The sequence below is a fragment of the Strix uralensis genome, chromosome 8, assembly GCF_047716275.1.
Source record: "Strix uralensis isolate ZFMK-TIS-50842 chromosome 8, bStrUra1, whole genome shotgun sequence".
NCBI classification, from domain to species: domain Eukaryota; kingdom Metazoa; phylum Chordata; class Aves; order Strigiformes; family Strigidae; genus Strix; species Strix uralensis.
Window position 1 is genome coordinate 25715685 of NC_133979.1, and position 19549 is coordinate 25735233.

The following is a 19549-nucleotide window of genomic DNA, read 5'->3' on the forward strand; positions in this document are numbered from 1 at the left end:
TTAGGAGAACTGAAAACCCATTTCATCCTATCAGAACTTCAGAATTTTTATTTCTGATGTTTTGCTGGCACTCAGTAGATTAATGTGTTATGGGCTTTCATCCTTTTTGGTTTATGAGGGTGGTACATATTGAGCTTATTAGAGATGAAATTATTTATCAGAAACGACTTAAGAGATTCATTTCATCTGTCAGGCCAGATTCTTTTCCTATGATATTTGCAAATTAATGATAGTAGTTCTGTTTGACAAAAATGCATTGAGATGACATTGGCTGAATCAGATTCCAAGGATATGATGTTTGGTGGTCTGATGGATGCAGATAAGTATTGAGATTTGATAGGAGAAAATCATCCTTGCTTGAGGCATCAAGTTTGTAAATATGGTGGATGTGTGGGTGCATGGATGGATGCTTGTTTGGGGGTGAGGAGAGTGGTGTATTCTGTTGTTGGGTAAGGAACTATGTGGTATTCCTTGACGGAAATGGGTAGGGTAGTTATTAATTCCAGATGAGGCCTTTTCCTGGAGGACACATTAGAATACAGTATGGTACAGTCTTCCTTCTACCCAGCTGCTTCTCTTACAGGTAATCTTTTTTGCTGTGAGCGTTTTACACACTAACTGTCTGTGCCACTGACGGCCACTGTTATGGAGATGAAAAGTAACCCATGCAGAAATAAAGTAATGCTTAAGGATTTAGTTCAAATATTTGTTTAGCGGTCATTATAGTTTTCTTATGGAAAGCCAGTTTGCATATTATAGTGAAATAACTGTACCTCTTTTCAAAATCGTTAGAGTTCAATACAGTACTAGTTTCATTAAAACAAATAATTTGAACAAAACAGTTGTCATTTATTCCATAGTTGCATTACCTAACATTGCTTCAGGAGAGGTTATGTAATTTGTTCCTTAATCTAAAGCTGAGGACACTGGTCCATGTCAATTCATGGCAGCTTGCAGTAAGAGCTGTTAGGTCAAAAAGTGTCTTAATCTACGTTAGATACATGCAAACAGAATGATGTCAGTCTGGTTGATGTCCTTACCTCTGTTCTGATGAGAAATAGACTCCAGTCAATCCTTTGTTTGGTAAGTTTGTTGAACTGAATGTGCAAGTTCTTTAGCATTCTGGTTAGCATCTCTGTTGAAATGACCTCTCCTTTTAACTGATTTCCATTTTATTTCAGTTTATCTGTTGGCATATCTGAGATATCTACATTTGCACTGTATTGGAAGTAGTGCACCATTCATCATTTCAACTGGCAGACATTTGTCTAGGTGACCTTTGCAGTCTTTCTTTCTGCATTATTTCCTTTCCTTTTGTGGTGTTGTTTTTTTTTTTTTTTCTCCACTGATTGCATATCAGAGAAGATATTTATGAAACCATTGTGCCCTGATGGGTTTTTTTTAAACGATAATGTTATTTCAGAATATCTTAACAGGCAGAAGTCTGCTGGCAAATACCAGCATATCTTGGATTGGCATCAACTTGTCCAAAGACAAAGCATATTTAAAAAAAAAAAAGAAGTGTAGTTGTTCGTTTGAGCTGTGTTCACATAGTTTTAATTTAATATTTTACAGAATTTTTGTTGTGATAGAAAAAATTTTTAGAAGCTGAATTTGCTCTGGATTAGTAGAAACTAAGAGGAGCTGTCCCATGATTGTTCAGCTCATTTTACATGTGCCTTTTGAACTCAGTTTAATGCATTGTGAATTGGGAAGTTCAAAAAAATCAAATCAGAATTGGCTGTATTACAACCATTTGTCAGGAGTCTCAAAACTTGCAAATTGTTATTGCAAAGAAAATACTACCCTTTGCTTTGGAGTCTGTAGTGCTAGATCTAATAAGGAAATCTAAACCACAGCTATGGACTGTGTTCTTTCAGGAGCTCAAGTAGTAGTCATGTAGAAAATCTGCAGTGGGTATACTTAAATGAGAATATTTTCGAATAGGTTTGAAATACTTTTGCTATAAATGAGCTTGTCATATTTTCAGAATCAAAAATGGAGAGGTTTTGGGGTACCATTTTTAGGATCACAAACATCCTGATGAAAAATAAAATATATTTGGATAGTTATCGATTACTTCTAAGTTTAAAAATATGTTTAAGTGAACTATTTTCCTTGCAACAGTGTGTTCTGTATGATTTTAAATTGAAACATGGAACAACTGTCATTAATATTCACTTTGAGTAAAGAACAGCTTTAATAGTGTCTGTACTCATCCAACACTTCTCTTCACTCCAAACGCTGTTCATCACACTGAACATTCATTCTGTGCAACTGTTTGTTTTCAGCACAGGACAGATTCTCCGTGGTGTAGCAATATGTCTTGAACAAACGTCTAGCAATTATTGAAAAAAAATGATTGGTGAAAGGGAAAATGGGAAGCTTCGGAGGTCTTGAAAGGAGTTCATGGGACTCCGAAAGACCATATGGAAAATTTGTCTATTCTAATACAGACAGCAAATATGACATGTAATATATAAAGGTGATCATATTTTTTTGTGTAATGATAATAAAAAACTTAATTCAGGAAAAGTTTCCAAGAAAAGTGGAAATAGTTGTTTTTTTCTGATTTAATTGTGACACTGAGTTAAAGGAATTGGTCAAATTGATCTAACTGCCAAACATATTTTTGTAATATGCTACACTGCACATTAGCAAATAATGCATAATAGGAGTGGATCTGTAGAGCAAAATAGTACAATTGGTGCTGCAGACCTGACAACCACACAGTGTGCATTTCTAGCTTTATTGTGGTTCTTCTTTTAGTCTGGTGTTGAATACTGAATACCCATAACTAGCTGGAGTTCATTTTCTGCTTTAGTTTAATCCAGAAGGAATCCAGTTCATAGCAGGTGGGGATGATTGAAAAAATTGCTTCACTGTCATTGATAAATGACAAAAAAAAAGTACAGAACAAAATGCCATCAGTGGAATGGTGAATGATAATGTTTTTGTATATGATCTCATTCACGTAGAGGACTGCAATCCATTTTGAGACATTGGATGAGATGCTCCGAGAGGGGAATGTGCATGGACTTTGGGGGGGTCTCCAGCAGTGGCAATGAAGCCATTCAAACTGTTTTGCTATAAGGAGCCCTGGAATATAGAAAGACAAGTGGTCAGTGCATGGTTGTACTCACCCAGCTAGCAGCTGCAGTGTGAGCCATTGTGCAATCTGCAACATCAGTGACTGCAAACAGTTTTGATCACAAGAGTCTAACCCTGCTGAGGCATTGCAGTGGTCAGAGTGTTGTGAGATAGGTGCTTCCTGCATCACATAAATGCATATACAAACCCAAATGTTTGCTTTGGGTGGTCACAACTTAGTCTTGAACCTTTTATTGCTCCTGTTTTCTTTAGGTAGTCCAGCATTTGGGAATTTATCATGGAATAATAATGCATGTTCTGTGTTTCAGAATTGCGTGCACAGGTGGGAGTTAGATACAAAGATTGCAATTGGGCAGCTTGTGTCATTTTGTCAATGAATGTGTGTGCAGTGTTGTGTTTTTTCTTGCTATTTTGCTTTATGCATTCTTCATGGGTAATGTTTAGGCATCCCTCCTTATATCAGACAAGAACCACACCAGTCAAACATTTTAACAATTCTGTGATGGCTAGGGAAAACGGGCCTTACACATGTACTTGTGCAAACCTTGCAGATGAACGCGAAGATTAGTAAATTTTTTTCCATTAATCATATATAGTATGGTCAGTTAATAAAACACTATTTGATATAAAGAATTCTTAAACAGGCAATATTCCCAATCTGTGTCTAGAGAGGGAGAGGTAGATAAGAGAATGAGGAAAGAGTGGAAAAATAATGAATATAAAAGTATTTAGTATGATAGAGATTAATTTTAACATCATCAGGAGAAAAAGCAGAAAAGTTATTTGCTCCTAAGCAGCAAACATCAGGAAGAAATACAGGTGTGATATTTTTATTTTTAAAAAAAGGTAATTCATCATGGCAAGACAAATACATTTCAAATGTATTTTAGATAAACAAATCTGCTTACGTTATTACACATCGATTAAAAGATTATGGAATGTAAGCAACAGTAATTTATTTTCTACCTTTGAAAAATTGTCTTTTCTTCAAGAATTAGCTAGCAAAAGATGAAGTCATTGAACAAATCCCTTCTTTTGGGGAAAAGGTCCTCAAATCTCTTGATGTTAAAACAAAAGAAATAAACCCAGGATAGCTTTGTGTTACGTTATGATGGTTATAACATCACTCATCAGAAATTAAGAGATGAAGAGCAAAGGCTAATGGGTTGCTCTGGAATGCTCAGCAGTAGGAGTTTATGGTCTCATCAGCACACCAGGGGTGCTGAGATAACTTCCAGCTTGAAGTTACACAACCTGTCAGACCTCATTGTAACTGAATGCTAACTAGAGTGCTTTGGGCCAATATTGACACTATTTTAAGTAGTGACATCAGCTCTCCAACAGATGCACGTATTGCATTCAATATGCAATAAATCAATACAATACAATTAAATGTTATATTAGGAAAGAAAAAGGTATTTTAAGATTCAGAATGCACCTGAATTACTTGAGAATGCATAAGTAATGATTGTTTATAATTGAGTTTCGAAATGAAACCTTTTGAGGACAGGTATCTCTTGAAATGGGCATCGACTTGTTTACCTTTCCCCCAAGAGTTAGGCATAGAAATTACAGCAGAGTACAGAAACAGAGTAATGAAATGCCAGAAGATAGCTTGTGTTTAAGTCCAGAACCACCCTGTGTAATATTTGTTATGACTACTTATGGCGACTTCCACAAGAATTTTATTTTACATGTTGAAAACCATATTGTTTAATTTGTCTTAAGGACCGTAGCAGTCCTTTATTGACTATAGATTAGTATTAATAAGAGTTGTTGTAGGACTTAATTGTGACTATAAGAAATATCAGCACATCTGAATCTTTTTTTTGGGTAGATTACCAGAAATTTGCAGATTTTCCAGAAATTTGTTTGTAATTTTAAGTGGCACCTTCCTGAGTAGAATCATGCATCATACTTAGTTATCTCCTGGCCTTTATCTCTGGATGTCATGACAGCAGATGAAATTTCAGCTTTGTAATTCCTTGATTTTAAACTGGGGAATTTTAATATCAAAATGAAAATGGTGTTTAAAATCTTGTTGTTTTTTTTTTTTTAAATAAAGTGTACAAAACCAAAGAAGCTATGGCCATACCTACCTAACTTCTACTCTTCATGTAATAAGTGAGAGCTACAATATGAAATGGTATTAATTATAGCAATAGTTGGTATGAGTCATCTCATGCTAGAGCGATATGAATGTTTTCTGAAAAATAATTAAAATGTTTGTACTTCTTGTTCAAGTTAAATATAACTAGTTTTAGAAAGCACAAACATACCTTCTAATCTAGATTATTTTTTCTTTTGAAATGATCATGCTGTTTTAGCTCACTGTTTTCACATTCTATTGAGGTCTGTATAAATAGCTTGCTTAAAATGTGAATGTAGCTTAGGGTAAGAAATTCCTGCTGTGTGTGGCAAGCTATGAAAAGGGAAGAAAATTCTATAGCAACTGTTGTTAAAAGGACAGATATCTTGTTTGGGCATAGATTATTTGGTCTGAGTATTAGCTGTCTACTTTTCAGTGTGGAGTCCCCACTGGGTTTTGATCGAACTTGTTTTGAAAGTACATTGTAGATCAATACGACAGGGGCCATTTGATGGTCTAGTAGTTAAATATCAGTGGAGCATTCCTCCAAAACTCAGTTTCTAAAGGTACCTGGTTGTATTTGCAGAAATAAGAATGTTATAAGATTTATGTTAGAAAACTTCTAGAGCTATTTTTTTTTATATTGATGCAATAATTTATTTTTAAATAACACTTCAAAAGGCTTCGTGTTTACTGTAATCCTCTTGAAGGTTTGTAAAAGTTTTATTTGGGAAACAATTTTAGTTTTCAGAGTCTTGAACAAATAAAAAAGCTAGGAATTAATTATATTATTTAATGCAATTTCAGTAAAGCTACAGTAGATACTCTGAGAAAACTTCACTGTGGAATTTCTGCAGGTTTCAACAGATTTTCTCTTTTTCATGAGTAGCTCCTAGCTTTAAGGAGCTTTAAGCCTACTCAGATTTCTAAAGCAACATTGCTATCAGGAGGTTCAAATAACATAGATGTGAACTCTTTATAGATCTTAAACAAATTTTCAGCTAAGAAATAGCTTTGGTTATTCTGTCTCCAAAGTGTACTGATAAGGGAACAGATGCACCAATGCATGAATGCTTACTAAGTATCTGAAGCATTCAGTGATTAAAGAAAAGTATTTGGGAAAATATTACAGCCATGCACTAAAAATGTGTGTTGAACTACCATTTCCTGGTGTTCTGTTACATGGCTCGGGCAGGAGAAGTGCCATCAAATAAAACTATCTGACTGCTCTCTCTTCCCAGGCTGATGTGAAAGGGAGAGCAAGCATGCTGGGAGATAACCTCTCCTTTTTCGCTTTCATCTTTCCCAAGACAACTGGGAAAGTAGCAGTGGAGGCATAGTTTAATTTTTATTTTTCTAAATAGTATATTTTGAAAATACTATTTTCTCTCTTTGGTCCTAAATGTAACATTTCATAGTATGTCATGAGCCATTGTCTAGTCAGTTCTGCACTCCCACAAAGTATATACTGCCTCTGTATTTCCAGAAGTCATTTCTTTGTGTAACAGCAACAATAACAACAAAATATAAATAAGGAGTTGTTATCATTTACTGCCTTGAAATTTTTTGGAAGAACAACGGAACTGAGAAGAGAGTCTGCCCTCAGGAATGCTATGTCTTGTACCACCATGTCTCACTGGAGACTATTCCATTTGTTTTGATGCACTTTGAATTTGCTAAGTAGCTTGGGGTCATCTTCTGAAGACAAGAGTCTTTAGGAACTCAAGAATAGCTAATGTAAAGTGGGTCAGGAAGGCAGTGCTATTTAAAGTACCACGAAGATTTCAAGCTACTTGGCAGATCCAGCATGTCTTGCATGTGTAGTGTTCAGTTATCTCAGGAGAAGTAGTAGGTGGAGTAACTTGGGTGCTTCTCCTGGAGACTTGATTGACACAGTGCCATGTATTGTACTGAGATAGGTTTGCATATCACAGCATTCCAGCTACCCTGTGAAAGGGGAAGGATTATGTTAGGTAAATGTATAGCTTCTAGCTCTTCCAGTGAGATTTCTCTTCTAAAATCAGAGGTTCCATAAAGAAGTAAGGAAGTAAAACTTAAAAACAAGTTGAACGTGAACTTAAGTACTTTGAGTAGGATTGGACCTCTTAAGAGAGACTTAAAAAGAGGGAAGCTTTTGACAGTATAAGAATAGAATTTTAAAACGACATCACAGTGTTTTTACTGCAGCATTTCCTTGGAGCATATCTGAACCATTTAAAAACAAAGTGCAAGGTGTAAAGAGCAGTTGAAAATGATTTGGAGCTACTCCACCAAACTCACCTGGGTCACATGCAGAAAATGGTTTGTGATATTCTGGAAGCACATAACTGCACAGTCAGCCAGAATGATAGGAAAATGCGTGAAGTAGCATGTGCAGTTAAAGTTGAACAGGGTTAGGAGCAGAAAGCTGGGGTGATCATGGGCATGAATAAATTTGTCTTTAAAGTGGCTAACAGTTGGAGCTATTGTGGAGATCAGTATAGCAGCTGTCTGATCTTTTTTCTTTTGAATGGCTGAGGCGTCTTTTATTCTGTCATGGGACTGCACTGTATATGTAACTTTTGGGTAGTAAAATATTCTATGGTAGATTTAGGTGTGGCATTTTGTTGGATTCCAAATTTTCTGTCCTTGAGACATTTGGTAATTGTTTGTAACCTGGTAATTATTTTGGTTTTGTAAACTTGGGTGAGAGGCCTTTAGACTTTATGATGAAACTAGTTCCTGTACCTTGATCACTACACAAACTTTGTAATGTACCTGTTATTCATCCGGTTATGACAAAGAGCTTCAAGTATTTGTGACAAAGTATTGGCAAGAATAACAGAATTGGAGAGAACACACATCAGAAATGTCCAGTGGTCGGTGCATACTTGTGATGGTTTAGCCTCTGCCGGGGTCTGAGACCACGCGGCCGCTGTCCCTCCCCCACAAAGGGAGTGAAATACAAAGCCCCAAGACTGAAATAAAGAAAGGTTTAATACAACAGTGCAATAGCAACACAACAAACAACAGCAATAACAATAACAGTAATAGTGATAGCAGTGAACAGAGCAAAATAGCTACCAAATACAGCAGTTTGAAGCACGATGTACAAAACCACGAGTGCACCGCGCTCTGCGCCAGGAAAATGTGACCTGCCAGGATGTGACGTCCGCATGGTATCTGAATAACCAGGCTAGAGCTTCCCCCCCCCACTGCTGGGGAAACTTAACCCTATCCTGGTTAAACCAGGACAATACTGAAGAGAGCAAATTTTAAATTAAATTAGAGAATAGCATAGGAGTCAACTTGATTGTTTATAAATAATCTTATTAGCATATTTTATTTTTAAATGAGTACTGTTTCCACTAACATTTTTTTCAACAAACACTTAATTTTCAGTGAATACTTCTTTATCATCTTTCATCATCAGACTGTTTTGGTCCAGGGTTTTTGGTAACTATAGACTATGCACTTTTCCCATGTTGGGGAAATATATTTTATTGTATTAAATTTTAATCTCATCTGCTCAGACTTTCTCCAAAACAATGTTCCAGAAAGTTTGTAGCTTTTGTTTAATGCAAAAATAAAAGTATATTTCAGTAATTTCCTGTTAAATCATCAGTATATTTATCTTATGTTTTGGTAGAATAAATATAAAAATAATTTGGTGCAGATACATATTTTTGGACTGAATTATCATTTTGATTTACTGGTATTGCTGGTTTAGCATGCCAGAGAATCAGAGTAATCCTGAACAATAATGCATGTTAAATTATTTGAATCAGTGGGCCTGCTTTTCCTCAAAATTTGAACCACTTCCTTGAACTTCAAGGCCAGGTTGGACGGGGCTTTGAGCAACCTGGTCTAGTGGAAGGTGTCCCTGCGCATGGCAGGGGGGTTGGGACTAGATGAGCTTTAAGGTCCCTTCCAACCCAAACCAGTCTATGATTCTATGAAATTTTTAATGAAGAGTGCTATAAAGGTAACATGAACCAAATGTAAACCGCTTTACTCTTTCCTTACAATGCGTATTTTGTAGACTGACTTCATAAACAAGAGGTTCAATTGCAACATGCATTTTGAGAACTATTTACGTATTGTATGAAGATTTGGGGATTTGGGGCTTTTTTTTGTTGTTGTCTGTGTCTGTTTAATTGGCTGCATGTTTATCAAGATTGCTTGAAAGGGAATATTTGTGTGTATTGACTATTAATAAATAAATAAATTTGTAATGGAGAATTTAAATACATCAGCATATTTGTATACTCTAGTTACCATCTAACTTCTTCTGTTTAAATTTTTTAGGGAGAGCCTATAACTTTCTGTGAGAATAGTTTTGTGAAGCATCGTTCCAGTACTACTAAGCAGTTCCTGGAAACTGCTGTTAATCTTCAACTCTTTAAACAGGTATGGGAGGATAAATGACCTATGTTTAATCATTTTCTCTTAAAACATATCCATATTGAAATACATTTTCCTTTCTGTCAGCTTGTGAAACTCTGGGATAAAATATAAGTACAAGAACTTTGCATACAGATGGTCACCCCAGTTTTGTTGTATTTTTAAATCTTCGGTTATAGTTAAAAAGAGTGGTGGTGGTGGTAAACTCAACAAAAAAATAACCCCATGGTGCAGAGCCAGTGCAACGTCTCTGCAGAGCCAGTCAGCAACTCATCTAAACAAGAAGAATCATGGGGTCTCCGAGCTTGATGGTTGAACTTCATTTTCAGCTCTCTTGGCTCATGACCAAAGAACGTGAACAACATAGTGGTTACTTAAATTGGACTTCAGTGGTGTTTTATTTAAAAACTGGATTCATACTGTAATTTCAGTTTTCATTGCTAGGATTCTTGAAATATACACACAGAGAATCTTACAAACCTGAGCCATAGGGGTGGCCTGAAGAATATTCTAGCTAATCTGTTAATGCGGATTTTGAACTAATAGAGAACAAATTGTGGAATGTCTGGCACAGCTCAGTAATAGTTTTATTACAGTGTTGGAAATGAATTTTTTTCTTTAATTTTATTCTGTAAATCTTTTATCCCTTTTCATCACATGACCCCATTGCATCAAAAGGGTGTTAAGAAACTTATTACTAGATTTTTAGGAAAATCTGAATGAAATCAGAAGACTTATAAAAGTATATATGTGCCTGCAAATATCTGGAATAACTGAGGCATGGGAGTTCATGTTTAAATAATCTGGTGGACTTCTCTGAAGATATACTACCATGATAGATAAGGGAAATTCATTATATGTACAATCTTCTAATGTTCAAAAAACAGGATTGTGTCTAAAGTAAAGATTTTTACAAGGGTGATACTTTGTAGAAGTTCTGTGAAAATATGTTTTTCCTAATTGTATGAAAGTTAATAAAATACTGGTCATAGAATTGGGCTCCTTTAATTTTACTGTGTTTTATATGATAACAAAAAGTAAATAAAAATATAAAATCATAAAGAAGAAATCCGAAACCTTTTGAAGTATCTATGTATGATTGAAATGGAAAGAAGTAACAGAGTAAACAGTTTTGTTTATATTTTGCATATCTCAGTGCAATAAGCTAGCATGAAAATTTCTCAATAGCAAGCTGCCTACAAGCAATGTTTCTACATTGTTGTCACACTACTGCTACTAAAGCAGGATCCTCAGCTGTAAGAAAAAGGTTTAACTCCACTGAAATAAATGGGCTTGTCAGTGTGGCTCTGTACTTACTCATTACATTTTAATATGTGTTCAATTAAACAGAATCAGTTTACAGTTTGTTTATAGCTTGTTTTAATTTTATTTCAACTAAAGGAAATTATATATTTTAGAGGATTAGGAAATAGTAACAATTTTGATGATGTGTGTGGTTTAATAGTAGTAGTAGGTTTTTTTTCATTTCTCTGGTTTCTGTTGTGAAGGTTACTCCTACTTTTTCAGCTAATCCTCAGACCAGCTGCATCTTCTCCAGTTTTTCCCACTGACAAATGAGCTGTTTTCAAAGTTGTTTGTGTTCAAAAAGGCTAAACTGCATTTTATTCTGTTCTGGAAAATCTTTTAAGCAGAAAATAGTTCTAAGAAGCAGCCTTAAACCTAGACCAAGCAGAAAATAGCTACTTTAAATGCCCCCTTTTTGTCATAACTGATGAGTAAGCTTCATTTGTGCCATTTTATAAAATCCTTCCTCTGTCGTTTTTTCTTTGTAGGTTTTTAATCTCCTTCCCCTCCCTCCATTAAAACATGTTAATTTCTCTAATTTAACCATTCTTTTAATATTAGAAATTGTATCTTTTCACCAAAGTAATAAGAAATCACTGTTGGAATAAATTGTGGAATTAATTCTTTGTGTTACTCCCATTCAGATTATTTTAATCTTCAGCCTCATCTGTTTTTACTTTGTATTGCATTTTGATGTGCTTTCTATTAATGATATTCCCAAATGTATTAGCACATGCCAGTTTTTTGTACCAAAATCGTTAATTAACCTGTAAATAGGATCAGTCCCAACACTTATTCTTAAATACCATGAGCGGTGACACTTCCAGCCTGACAGTTTTCCTTTCATTACAAGCTGTTATCTTCTTTTTGGGTCAGTCCTCATCCAACCTAAAGTTCAGGTGTCCTGTTCAGGTACCCTGCTTTTATGTCACCTAGGCCAGTAAGGCACATACAAGAGGCTTTTCTGTGATACAGGTGAATTGCATTTCATTTATCTAGAAAATTAATTGTCAGAGAATCTGTGAGAACCAGTGTTTTGATAACTCATATGCTATATTTTTCCATTTACTCATTTACCATTTTTCCCCTCAAAATCTATCTGTAAGACTCATCAAATTGTTCAGGGCAAACTGACAGATCAGTAGTTATCACAACCTTTGTTTTTTAAGTAATGGTACTGTTATTCTTCAACTGTGTTTCCTTTACCTTGATAGACTCATAAATTTTTTTTTTACTTCCAGATATATATGCTGGTTTCCTTAGAATCATGTAACAGAGATCTAGGGGTTTTTTGACTCAAGTTTTATTCCTCAGGTACTATAATGTCCATTTCTGTATCCCATTTTCATTAACACTTGTATTTTTGTTCCCTTATTCAGCATCATAGTCTTTACTGAAAATTGAGACAGGATATTTTTGGCGGGGACCGTGCCTTGATTATCTTTTAGCCTCAAATCACTCTCTTGGATTTATAAATTCTGGAGATGTCTTTTACATCAGGTTGATGACTTCACATTTTTGTAAATGGAAAGTACTGTTTGTATTGCTCTGAAACAGAATACACCAAACTGTCTATGCAAAACATATATTTTCCAGGAATTTGTAGAAGTAATCTATGATAAGTACCCTGACATGGATGACAACTATAGGGATGTAAGAAGTTCGGGTTGCTGCAGTTTGCTGGGTTTAGTTTTCTAAAGCTGTCTTCTGCCCTGAATAGATTTAATTTTAAAAACTCTGGTTATCATTATTCTTAAACTATTAGGAAATTTAATCGTATAAAAATATTTTTCTTAAAAAGAAAATAACTATTATTGATATATTAAATGTTATTTCCTGATTAAATATTCTGTATGTGACTGTTTTTCTTCAGATTAAATGTTAGTTTTCTTAGACTATATACTTATGTTACCTATTTTCTCACGTTTTTTCCCCCACATCTTTGATATTTGTTCTGTTATGTATGCTGTCTATTTGTTAGCTTTTTCTGAGCCTTAGAAAGGCTCCCCTTTAATTAGGGTAACATGGAAGGTAGCTAATATTTATTTCAAGCTGCAAAGATAAGCAAATAATAGTTGCATCTTAGAAGTCAGATAGTTCTGATGAGTGTCCAGGAAAAACGCTAAATCATTGTTAGAACTGGCATGAAGCCTAATGCTAGACTGTCTCGTTAAATAATCTAGTTGTATAAGTAATGTAATCGGCAACATTTATTGGGATTTGTTCCTAAAATGGTGGAAAGTGCTCAATAGAAAAATAAATAATGAATGCAGGATTAGGACTTGAAGACTCTAAAATCTCCGAAAAGTATCAGTAATTTCAAATTTCATTTACCAGCATTATGAATTGAGCTCTCTTCTTGCAAGCTATAGAGCTGTTATTCTGTGGAAATTACATTTATGATGTCTTCTTTGCTTCTAGCAACTATTTGGTTTCAATAATGGGTGAATTGATTTGGAACTTTTACTCCTGCCTAAATAAATTATTTGGTTTAGTCACAAACATCATCTCTCTTCCACCACCTCCCCCCCTTTATCACCAGTGCAACAAGATCTTCTGAAGTGGATATGGTTTATATTTTGGTTTTAGAATTCAAAATTATTTAAGGATTATGTGTTCTGTCTTAAAATCCAAGAGTAGCACTGGAATTATTAGTTTTTATTTGTAAAGCAGTAGTCAACCAAGGGCTCTCTGGATCTCAAAGTGAATGCATTTCTTGAAATAATAGGCCCAGTTTTTTCGAGGGAGTATAGGTTTGAAAGTGGGAAAAGAAAACCATAAAGTGTGTGTGTAATTCCACATGCTGTTCTCTTCATGTAGCAATTTAAGTGCAACCATTAACAGTAAATTACTCAAAAGTAATAACTGCTATTACCACTACTAACACTTATAATTTCCTTTGAATAATGTGTCCAATATCTTTTTGCTAACAGTTCTGTTTGTCAGTATTTACATTAAATACTCAGTTGGAGTAATCTAAAAACTTAAAATTCAGTCAGTGTCTCAGCCCTCTGTTGATAGAATTTTACCGAATGATGAGTATGTCCATAAATCTTAGGTTAGTTTATAGTATGGAATGAATTCATAACTTTCCCCAAAGAGATAATGTCTTACAGTTCAAAGGCTGGGCATAGGAGGGGGGGGTGAGGTTTTTTTTCCACAGCAGTAGCTAAAGATGCTCTTATCTCTTTTTCTTACTGTGAAATAATCCAGTGATCCCATAGTGGTCTGACCATGAACCAACCTAATTGGAAAAAAGCCAACTTGGAGTAAAACGAAAAAATAAGAAGAAATTCAGACAAGAAAGGGAAAGAGAAAGAAATGGTTATCTTCGTGCTTGCCTTATTCTGGCTGCAGGAATTTTTGTACTCTGAGAAAGTAATTTGTTCCACATCACTACTCTATTCATTGACAAGCATCAGATTGTCACTGACAGTGTTTGGATAATCTGTGGTAAAATATGATATAGCCAAATAATTAATTTTGGTTCATTCCTACGTACTGTTTAGTACCAGTGAATAACTCCTATTTCTTGCTAGAAGATGAACTGTGTATAATTGGAAAAATGCTTTCTCACTTTATCTCTCAGACTTGAGTTAGTCTTTTCAAAACAAAAAGGGAGGGGTTGCTTCTTGAAAGAATTTTAAACCTTTAATGCGCTTGTTGCCCTTTGAAGCACAGTAATTCTTGCAAAGAATGTATTCATTCCTTCTGAGAGGTTTAATCATTATCTTATTTTGACTTTTTCTAATGTATTTGGACCATTTCAGTCTTTGTAATATGCACTTATATGTAGCTGCAAATCCCCGTGCTGATGGCAGCTGTAACCTCTGCATAAGGACAACTGTTGCAGTATGTATTTGTAGATGCACCTAAATAAGTCGTTAAAAGACACAAAAATGGCAAAGCAGATGTGTTAGAACTTAAAAATACAGTGGTGTCAACCCTGAACTGTGCTCGGTCAGGTAGAGAGGGTCTTAGGGGCCTGCCTTGGCATTATGCCTCCCTTTGACTTGACACTTTGTGTCACATTCCCATACTGTTAAATGAAACATCCTTTGAGGAAGCTTTCACACTGCCAGTCAAATCCAACCTGCTGCTACCACCATTTCTGAAGCCAAGCCACAGCCTTCCTCTGCTGTTTCACTAGATAGTTCTGCTACAATTTTCCCTCATATAGAGTCATTCCTTATAGAGTTATTCTTCATGTGGAAAACATACGCTTTTAATGGACCTCAAGTAGACATTGTAGCCTGTTTCTTTAAACTGGGTGTGGTGAAATATTTCCGGTTATTCTACAGGTATTTTTTGTGTACAGCAAATTTTACTTTGGACCCATTGATGCATACCCAGAAAGGGATACAATAGAGTGGTTTGTTTATGTTGTTTTGTCAATGATGCGAAGTAAATGTACGATTTCACAGCAGAACATCAGGGAATGTCTCAGTGACCTTTATATGATTATGATTACAAATGAAAAGCTACCATTTGTAAGGAAATAATATATTTTCATGCTATTAGAAAAGCAAGAAAAGCTTGAAAACCATTTAAAATATTTCTGAACAAAAATGTGTAGATTTTGCATAATATAATTTACATGATCTGTATTAAATACTCAGACATTTCTGCTGCTCATAGTTGCAACTGCTCTTGCAAAATCCATCTAAAAGCAGTATATTATCCTTAAGCCATAGGTTGTCTTGAACATACATATTCCATTATAATGTACACAATTAAAACTATAACACTAAAGAACTAGAAGGGCCAACAAAGTGTGACTTTTTTTTTTTTTTAGTTTATTGATGGTCGTCTATCAAAATTAAATGCAGGAAGAGGATTCTCTGATGTTTTTGAAGAAGAAATCACAGCAGGAGGCTTTTGTGGAGGTACAGAATTAGTTTGAATGTACTCATTGACACTTCTTTGGGAACTTTTGAACATGATGATGTCCTCATGATGTCCTGTAAATTTTAGAAGTCATTAATCTAGTTACTGCTACATTGTTTCCATTCATTCTTGGAAGGATTTTAGCCTTTAACAAACCACTGCTGGGACATACGCTATTATATATCTAGTTATATCAGTATATTAAATGAAGATATGTTGGTTTAATCCAGTAAAATAATACTTAGATTTCAGTATATGATGAAATATCACTATATTATTTACATTTTTAACTGCATATTTATATAATATGATACATTCTGTGTAAACTGTATTTTTAAAATAATTTTGAAATTTATGTTGCTGAACTTTTTCTAGATAGTTATGTTTTCTGTAAACACTTCTAAAGGTTTTTTTACATCTAATTATTTCTGCAGTGCAGAAATCAGAGAGACTTCCCAAATTTTTAGAGAAATTTGCTTTCTCCAGCAAATGCGTTACTCTAAAAAAGAGAGAAAAATTTTTTACATTTATGTATCATCTGAGAAGGGATAATGGAAGTTTACCTTCTTCATAAACCAAAATATATTCCTTGTGTTGTTTCCCTCAGTTATGTTCACTCACAATTGTTATAACACTTTTCACATTAGCTAGCTTACAAAGTCAACCCATATAGAAGATTGCATGCTGAATCCATTCCTGATTATTACAGGATTATTGAATGATTTCCTGTTAAACATTTAGCTCTATTGTTATTTGAAGTACCATAGATGCTATCAAAATATTATGTCAAAATATGCATGACACAGCACAAATACTACTTTATGGTCAATCTTGAAAGTAGTGTGGAAGCTTCCTCAGTAAATGGACGTTATGCGATTTGAGCAAATCCACTGAGTTGTATATGGCAGCTTTAGATGGTCTTCCTTTGCAAGACTACCCTTAAATGAGCATATGTAGAGGGGAGGATTTGGCCCCCAGGGAGAAATCATCAAGTAGTGCAGAGCCACCTTCACCATCTGCAAAATACCTTTTTTATACTCAAGAGTACATAAATCGTTTTGTTCAAGATTTTCACTGCCTTCTCCTGCCCTCTGTGTCTTGTGCTGTGATCTAGCACATAATCTGTGCCGGTTTTTTCTTGATTAAAGTGTGGTTAGTTATACAGAGATTTACTTCTTTTCTGCCTTTTTAGGGTAACTTATGCTGCTCAGTAAACAGATTTTAGTCATTGAGCATCCATTATTCAGATAGGTGATGTCGGTATTCAGAGTTCGTTTGCTGACTGCAGTTAGGGGGTCAGGAGGCTGCAATAAAACTGCAGTAGAAGTTAGATAAAGCTTGTTTCTTGGCTGCGCTCTGGCAGCCTGTGAACCACATCTCACCTGGCTCTGCTCAGGAGGGAATGCTCGGCTTCGCTAGCAGTTCTCGGTTAGATTGCACTGCGTGCATGCTTTTCAACTCAGACAAGCTGTATATTGCCAGGCTGTGGACAAATTGCTTAGGGCACATATTCAGTATTTACATAACTGCTGTCTCATTATCGTTATGAAGTGCAGGGCTAACAATATGTATGCAATTGAAGGTGACATTTTGTGACGCTAATGGGGTAGAACTATGATCTCTTTGCAGAGTTAACTCCCTTCAAATTTATCAGGAAGCCCAAGGTTTTAAAAAAATGGGTGAAATCCAGCCTTCAGAAAAGTCACAAAAAGTTAGTGTGAGCTACAAGCTCTTGAAAGGACAGGTGAACATAGTTTTAGCTATAGAGAGTATAATTTAAAGAATACTGAATCAAATGGAAAGTGTTTCTTTAAGTAATCTCTTTTTTAATTTGCATTTTTCTGCATATGTGAGCGTAACTAAACACATCACAGAAAATAAAAGTGGCAATTGGAGAATGAAACTTAATTTCATTATTTTTCATCATTTTCTTTTTTCCAGTAAAGTGGTCAAAATCTATTTTCCTGTGACTATATATGAAAAGAAATTTGTCAGCCATCTTCATTACAGTTAGCACTTTATATTAAAAAATTTATTTTCTGTTACATGTATTAGTCTGCGGAAGTATTAGTTCTCAAGAGTTTTATGTAACTTTCAATACAAGAATATAGTGATGATTGATTGGCTTAGCACTTGGATTTCTTGTAGAATGTATCCATTAAAGTAATTTGTAATCACATGAATTTTACTACAGCAGTCATTTTTTTTGAGTTGGTCTAATATCAATGGTGGTAGTATAAGGAAAACTGAAAAAGTGAAAACCTTTGAACCTCTCTTTTAATAATAATTTATTTTAAGGAGTCAGCGTTTTCTTGCTAGAGTTTCAGGAGGTTCAACGCTAGCTGAGGGTATGCAGTGTTAACGTGGCCTTTTCTGTAGATGAGTATTTATCTGTTTTCTTTATTGCCTTCCCTGAAGTCTCTCTACACAACTAGAAGACAGTTAAACTTCTTGGTGATTTTCTGTCATCTCATTTACTGCCTCTAATAATTGCTTAAGTCATAGACTGTGACAGAGAGAAAGATCAGATGTGGAAAGAGTCGCTGTGAAGGACACAAGCCAGATGATATATGAATATTGTTGATAGGAATTTGAAGTTATGAAATGTCATGTTAAAGAAAGTACTTACGCTTTATTAAAGTTCCATTAACACACTAGCAGTGGTTAAATTTCATCTTATTACATGTTATTTGCATGCTACCTTCTCTGGTGGTTCCAGGGAGCCAGATCGAAGAAGTAAAAAATGAGTAATTTTTGCTTTAAGGTTGCTCTTTGACATTCTTACTGGAGATAAGGATCATAATGAACATCAGGTTCTCTCCTTTCTAAGCAAGCATTACTTTCACTTGTGGCATCATTCCTGAGAGTTTGACTGTCTCAGAATGGCTTGTAAAGAATTTAGTGAAAGGGGTGAAAGTGCCTGAAAGGGATATAAACAGCTCAGTTTTTTCACCTCATTGAGAAACTTGGGAATACCTCTTACAATGATGCAGTTAGTTCTCAGCCATGTTCTAGGAGAATGTTTTGGCTTTCCACTAGCCAATGCAATAATTCCACCCAGGCCTTAGTTAATTGATTACTGCAAGGCTTAAGAAGTTTTGAGAATCCCTGTTAAAATTCTGCAATGTCAAGGATATATCAATATGGTCCTTTCTTCATCAAGTGCTCAGTAGAATTTAACCCTGTTCTTCATTGCCAGTTTAGTGGCACAGTAGTCTGCAGTAGTCCTACAGAAGCCAGTAGCTCTCACTTGCCTTTTAGAGGTTGTTTTTTTTTTGTGAAAGAAAGTAGATACAGTTAATAATTTAAAAGGATTTTTCCTGCACAAGAGTATATAGCTGTGCCATAATACTTAGACTTTTCTCTTGTTGTGCCATAATCCTTAGACTTTTCTTTTGTTCTTTTTCCTTGAGATGGTACCATCTGCGGTCCATGTCATTGTTGTACTTGAAAGTTTGTCCAGTGGGATCATTATACTTGAATGCAGTTCATTATATATTATTCTTTCCTTTGAGCTGGTGTTTTTAGACTTCTGAGCAGTATGTTACCTTATTGAAGTTTTAATTTCTCTTTTACCTCAATCAGAATTAAAAACTCTGTGTGGTGAAAAGATACACTTTTACAAACTAAATAGAAACAGTGAAATAAGAGATACCTAGGCTTTTTTCTTAGTGTGCACGTATTCTTATCTTTACATTCCTTGTCTATCTGGGAAGAATGAAATGAATGAATGAATAATCCTCTAAGGGAATTTTTTATGCAGATTGTGAGGAG

The 19549-nt window shown here is 35.0% G+C and overlaps 1 protein-coding gene across 3 annotated transcripts in view; it reads left to right on the top strand.

Annotated features, from left to right (window-relative positions):
- DENND1B (DENN domain containing 1B) overlaps positions 1 to 19549 on the top strand; it is a 170507-nt gene that overhangs the window by 122793 nt on the left and 28165 nt on the right. For all 3 annotated transcript variants that reach the window (XM_074876747.1, XM_074876748.1, XM_074876749.1), the window contains 2 exons: positions 9488 to 9589; positions 15684 to 15774. In XM_074876747.1, coding sequence (XP_074732848.1) covers positions 9488 to 9589; positions 15684 to 15774 — 193 coding nt within the window. The remainder of the gene's footprint in view (positions 1 to 9487; positions 9590 to 15683; positions 15775 to 19549) is intronic.